This window comes from Mytilus edulis, chromosome 8 (genome assembly GCF_963676685.1).
Source record: "Mytilus edulis chromosome 8, xbMytEdul2.2, whole genome shotgun sequence".
In the NCBI taxonomy this organism is placed as follows: Eukaryota; Metazoa; Mollusca; class Bivalvia; order Mytilida; family Mytilidae; genus Mytilus; species Mytilus edulis.
The window spans coordinates 33570096-33576912 of record NC_092351.1 but is presented as its reverse complement, the minus strand read 5'-3'; the positions used below and the strand labels follow the sequence as shown (position 1 = coordinate 33576912).

At 33.1% G+C, this 6817-nt stretch overlaps 1 protein-coding gene across 1 annotated transcript; it reads right to left on the bottom strand.

The window, feature by feature from the left end:
- Positions 1-4031: 4031 nt before the first annotated feature.
- On the bottom strand, positions 4032-6568 carry LOC139485415 (5-hydroxytryptamine receptor-like). The gene is made up of 2 exons (XM_071269886.1): positions 6157-6568; positions 4032-5568 (listed from the first exon to the last, which is right to left on the bottom strand). Exon 2 carries the CDS (start codon positions 5545-5547, stop codon positions 4171-4173), a length of 1377 nt encoding a protein of 458 aa, XP_071125987.1. The 5' UTR covers positions 5548-5568; positions 6157-6568; the 3' UTR covers positions 4032-4170.
- Between the last annotated feature and the right edge of the window lie 249 nt (positions 6569-6817).

The window sequence follows — 6817 nt, the reverse complement described above, 5'->3', positions numbered from 1 at the left end:
AACACAACTTTAAAGTCTCAGAATTATTTTAACTTGAAAATGTGCGCAAGTTTAAAGTTGTGCGCTCAAGATTTAAAGTTGTGCACAAGTTTAATTTTGAGCGGTCAAGATTTAAAGTTGTGTGCACAAGGTTTAAAGTTGTACGCAAATTTAAAGTTGAGCGTTCAAGATTTAAAGTTGTGTGAACAATATTTAAGAACTAGCGTACAAATATTCTAAATTTCATCTTTGGCACTTTGTAATGCGGTAGAATTTTGAAGTTTTGCGATATTTGTACAGAGATATATGATATTGATTAAAATAACTCATGTACCGAACCTCAAGGGAAATTCAAATAGCAAAATCAAAGCTCAAACACTTCAAACTGACGGAAAACAACTGCCATATTCCTGACTGATACATGCATTTTCTTATGTAAAACATTTTGGATTGAACCTGGTTTTATAGCTAGCTAAGTCTCTAACACAAGGTCCCTAGCAAGTCTAATGGTTAACATCCAAGCTTTGGAAGAAGTGGACTCCTTCACATACCATGGAAGCGTAGTGGATAATCTTAGTGGTTCAGATAAAGATATAAAAATCAGAAGTGGCAAAGCTAGGACTGCGTTTAATATGATGAGATCAATTTGGAAAGCAAGAAACATCACTCTCAGGACCAAAATACGCTTGTTCAACTCAAATGTAAAAACCATACTCTTATATGGAACTGAGACTTGAAAAACAACAAAAAACCTGCTTCAAAAATCTCAAGTCTTTATCAACAACTGTCTCAGGTGCATCCTTAACATTTGATGTCCTTAGAAGATATCTAACCAAGATCTGTGGGAAAAGACCAACCTAAACCCAGTTGATGAAAAGTTGAAAAAGAGAAAGTGGCGATGGATAGGGCACACACTGAGGAAGCCAAAGAAAAACATTACAAGGCAAGCCTTACAGTGGAACCCGCAAGAAAAGCGTAGCAGGGGCAGACCAAGATATACACGGATAAGGAACGTTGCATCAGAGATGGAGACAGAAGGGTACAAGTGGCATGCTCTGGAGAGACTAGCAGAAAACAGAACAAGGTGGAGAAATATAGTTGGTGGCCTATGCCCCACCAAGAAGTAACATGATTAAGCAAGTAAGCAAATCTCTAACTTGTATGGCAGTTGCTTAAAATTCCATTATATTGACAACAATGTGTACTAAACAAAAAGACATAGGGGTAAACTATTAAAAATAAATTTATAGCAGTCAACATTATGGTATGATCTTAATCACACATGCAAAAACAAACAAATATGTGAACAAAGAAAAGCTAAATGGCATATAGACAAAGCAAATAAAAAAAATGAACGACAAGAATAAAAAGAAAATGACCACAGCATAAAAACACTTAGGCGGGATAGATAGGTACCGAACCACGCCAATTGATATTACCATAATTGACTAAATAGTTAAAGTAAATAATTCTCAAAGACTAATAAAATAGCACTATTATAACACATAATTTAGATAACAAAACTCGTCAGCAACTAAAATCTTCACTTCAAGACCATCATGTATTACTTGAAATTTATCTAGGATATTTATCTACAATAAAGGTCTTGATATCTTCCGATAAACTTGTTTAACGAAGGACGATACGTTTTTGACATTACTCTGGTTGTTCTCAGACACTGGTGACGTTTTATAAAGTCTGAGTAGCAATAGAACTATTTGTTTGCTTGTCAATATACTGTTTGTCAAATTTAAATTGATCATGGTTGAATCTTTTATAGCTCATCAAAATGACATAAAGAACAATAATAATACCAATCACGACAAGGGAATTATCCGTTACATTGACAAAATTGTTATAAAAGATGTCTCTGAGACACATGTCCCATTTTCATTCTCAATTTTAATAATCAATATGTTCCCGATCCTTAATATAGAGATTAATACATGGCCTTTTCCATATCAGCCTGGGTATCATCCCTAGACCCCCATATCAGCCCGAGACGGAGTCGAGGTGCTGATATGGGTCGAGGGATGATACCCAGGCTGATATGGAAAAGGCCATGTATTAATCGCTTTATCATATACTTCCGACAATAGTTTTATGTAAGGAAAATAAAGAAATGCAATAACTAAAACAGTCAAAAACTTTATTAAGAAGTTAAATTATGAATCAAATATACTATAATTGTCCAACAACAGCATCGCTACCTCAATATATATTTATGGTAACATTTCCTATAGAGGCATTTTGAAACATTGAAAATTTGGAAGAGTTTTATGATCACTATTACTTCATGTTTGTTGTACTATAAAATGATTCATACTTGTCAATGACATTTGTTAGCAAGTACTAAACTATCCCCACAAAAGTTCCCGTATATTTCGAAGTCGTCATAAAAATATCTGACGTCACAATGGAAAAGTAAACAACCGATACCGGAAACACCGGAAGTAACCTGCACGAGAGGCACTATTATGGGTTTTGTGCACGAGATGCAAGTATTTATATGATAAATCGATTTATCATATACTTAGCATTGATATGATAGCTTTTGCATATGTGTAACGAGCGGAAGTACACAAGCCATAATTTCCCACACGGGCTGATAACCCATATCAGGTGCATCTCGTGCACAAAACCCATAATAGTGCCTCTCGTGCAAGTTACTTCCGGTGTTTCCGGTATCGGTTGTTTACCTTTCCATTGTGACGTCAGATATTTTTATGACGACGTCAACATTTACGGGAACTTTTGTGAGGCGTCCTTCAGCTGACCCCTAAATGAGGGTCTGGATGGGGGTCTGTTATTCTGTAAACATTTAATATTCACCCTTTTTTCTAATCTTTAAAAAATTAACCCTTTTAATCTCTAATCTTCAAAAAATTAACCCCTTTTTTCTCTAATCTTCATTTTTTTTGCCCGTTATTCTCTAATCTTCATTTTAAGGGCATTATTCTTTAATCATTTAACCCCATCCAAACACTCCTCAATAAATATATACTAGTTCAGTGATAATGAACGCCATACTAGTTTATCAGATATCAGGATCCGATTTTTGTACTTGAATTTTGTCTAATATACTTGTTAAGGCTTTAGAACGTCTGACGTAATGGCTTGTATCATACATTATCTGTTGTATTTATATACTATTTTAAGGGATGGTTAATTCAACCTGATTAATAAGCTTACCACATTGTCAACAGTAAGTTAGTTCTTAATTGAGGATGGTTCGTTCTTAACGACTGTTTGTGTCATGTGATCTGATTAGATCAACACTCATACAAACCATCTTATTGATACAAAGTGTGATATCTTATATGCTCGAACGGAAATATGATATTGCATTTTAGTATTCTATATTCTTATATTGATAGCATATTTAAAGAAAAGAGGTAGTTGATACATAGAAATAACACTCCACATATTCACGTGTTTGGTTCAAATCAGGAATCTCGTGAGTGGTTGTCTTTTCTCAAACCGTAACGTATTTTTGTTTTCATTTTTGTGACCTTGATGTCGATGGCCCATGGTAGTATTGTTAAAATCAATTCATTACCTTCCTATACTCATGTTGATTTAGATGTTGACATATTGAAAAGGTATCTATCTACTTCTTAAATCGTACGTTGAACGGTAACTCTTAGATTATATGTTTTTATGTGTGTTGCCGCCGTCTTATTGACGTATATTACAAGTTTAGCTAAGACTCGTTCAGTCTTCTAAACGTGGGATTTTCTGGGAAAGACGTATTTGACGTGATCCGAAAATCCTCTAAAGTAGACCAACAAAATTGAGGGAAGCGGCAACATGACGTTAACCACATCAACACTAGTTACTTGAAACCCTTATAAAGGAGTTTGACCTGGGCGTTTGATTATTTGATTGCGAAAAAGCGCAACAACTTCAGATATATAGAACATCGTTATACAGAAAATCAAAACATTTGAACCTTTTGTACATTATAAAGCTCGTTGACAGTCAATCAATTAATACAGTTCATAGTTGATGGGTGAAAACCTTTTTTAACGTTGAAATCATTTGAAAATGTGTGCTTTTAATCTGTAGTTTTTATTTCGAAAAATGTAATTTGATAACTAATGTAGAACATGTATCACATTCATAATCATTTTCAATCTCGTAAAAACGTCATTGCTAATTGTTAAATGAAAATGTACCTTTAGAATATTTTCACAATTTACAGCAATCTGCAAAAAGAGCCTTTAGTCCTGTATAAAATTCGGTATCGAGAAAGGCATAGATTATTGGGTTAATAATACTATTGATAATATGTGTATGATACAGCCAGGCGACCACAATAAATTCTGTACTAGAGAGGTTGTCCCAAAAATCCGGGGAAACACCTTCTAAAAGAATAATTACTCCTACAGGCATATAACAGAACAATGAGACAGAGGTAATGGCAATAAACATAGCTGAAAACTTGTTTTTAACCTGTCGATTTCGTTTGTTGCGTTTTGAATTTTTAGCGGACGTTTTGTTCAATGCTTTATTACTTGGGGTGATGTTTGTCATATCAGTATGAAAATCGTATCCTGATGAAACACATGATTGGTCCTCCACTACTTTAACACTCATAATAGAATTTGATTTAAACTTTGCACTTGATATGCCAGAATTACTATTCCTGATATCTTCTGCTTGAATTTTGTCGTCAGTTACAGCATCTATTGATAGATTATTTATTCCTTCAACGACAATATGGTTCTTGTTATCTTTTCTGATATTTTCCAACTTGTTCTGTATGCTTCTTTCTTCTGTCTGATACTCCGCTCTGCTACCTGGTCCATTTGATTCTTTTGGCACTGGATTGATTGAGTAAGTTCTTGATGGATTGGATTTAAAATGCTTAAATATTGTACAAGCAATTCGTCCGTAAAAGAAAACAAGTGACAGAACTATTAGAACACTAAGAGAAATAAAGGAGATGGCATATATCACTCCAGGCAAGTATAAACTAGTTTTTAGCCTTCCACATCGTGTTCCTATGAATTTATCATCATTGTAAAAGTTGTTGACGCCATACAAAAATAAAAATGGCAAAGCAAGTCCATTAGCAAATGCAAAAGACAGACCTACCATTAAGCGGCGATGCTTCAGACTTAATGAATAGTTTCGACATATCAGTAAATACCTCTGGAAAGCGATACAAAGTAATAAATAAAGGGACATGAATCCTGTGTTTGAATTTGTAAATAGAAAATATTTACACAACGCATTGTTTGTGAAGTTATTGGACATTAAATCCCACGCAATATTATTTATACTTCCAAAAATCGTTGCCAACATATCCGAAATTGCCAATACTGGAATAAAATACCTTTCGACGGATGCATGTTTTAACTGATTTTTATACACGGCAACAACCAAACTGTTCCCAGCTACACCAATAACAAGATACAGTGATAGTACCACGACATTTGTGATTATGTTCTTATGCACGTCCTTTGCCCAATCCTGATTCAGAAATTCTGTTATATTTGAGGCAATGCTATCATTTGTAATTTGTAAAACGAAACTTGGTGGTGTTCCGCTTGTAAAATTCATTGGCAACTATTTACAGGTACACTGAAAAATAAGACGAAAAAAGGGTTAAAGGTCTGTCTAAAAGATATGGTTATTTGCTAGGATTATTTTTATTGGATATTAAGACATACACACAGACTTAATTAACACTCGCTCTACCTTCATTTACAAACCATTTGGTATATCATTTGATCACCATTATAGATCATAAAAGTATAAGATGCATAAAATTATTTTGTGTCCTGTTGCTGTTTAGTCAGTTCTTTCTAGGTTTTAAATATTTTCTTTCTTGGTTTATAGAAAATATTCAGTCGATGGTGTCTTTCTCATTTGTTTACAAACTTATATATATATATATATATATATACTTAAATTGAAAGTTGTTTGATTCCAGAAAAAAAATATACCACATACAATCAACCATCTAGTTCTGTTAACAAGTTACTGAAAGAGTTAAAAATATTAAGTTTTTAATTTCATGCCTTTAAAAGTATATTCATATCGTTTACCAAAAGCCAAACAAATCCAGATTCACCTGTATTTCAAATGTTCATCTTTCTTTATTCAAGGAAGAAAGCATGAAGCTTGTTTTTGTTCGAAATGTATGGAATCATGTTTACAATAATATACCTTTTGGATGACTGTCAACTAATCCTTTTCACTGAAAATCGTAATATAGAGAGTCGTCAGACTTTCTTCTGTTCTGTGTTTTTTTAATTGACGATAACGGCACACAAGATGAGGAACTCCGTTAAATATAATGTGACCGATTTTACAATGATTAATGATAACTAATTAACAATGTTTTTTTTTAAATCCACAATAAATATTAATTTCTTTTAGAAATATTAATGACTTTCAACTGTTGATCCGTGCTTGATAATTTTTCTCGAAATTTTTTATATTTCACTGAAACGAACACTCCTACACTAAATTATAATATGGAAATTACATAACATTTGTTTATGTGAATATATTGTTAAAATACAGTACCCGTATTGTTTTATCATCATATCTACATCCTATTGCGAATGACGAATATACATATTATATACATATATTACGGATTACAAATGTGTCGAGTTTTATGATTGGATAACAAAACAGAGAAGTCAGTATATACTCAGGAAACTGCCGGGATATGTTATAAGACGTTGTTTTTTTTGTTTTTTTTTTTTATCCTAAATTGAAACCTCAAAACATTTCATCATAACCCTTTTATAATATGACGTAGTCAAAAGCTATACAGAACACTAAAGAATGTCAGAGGCTAACATGCTGTATTGTTAAT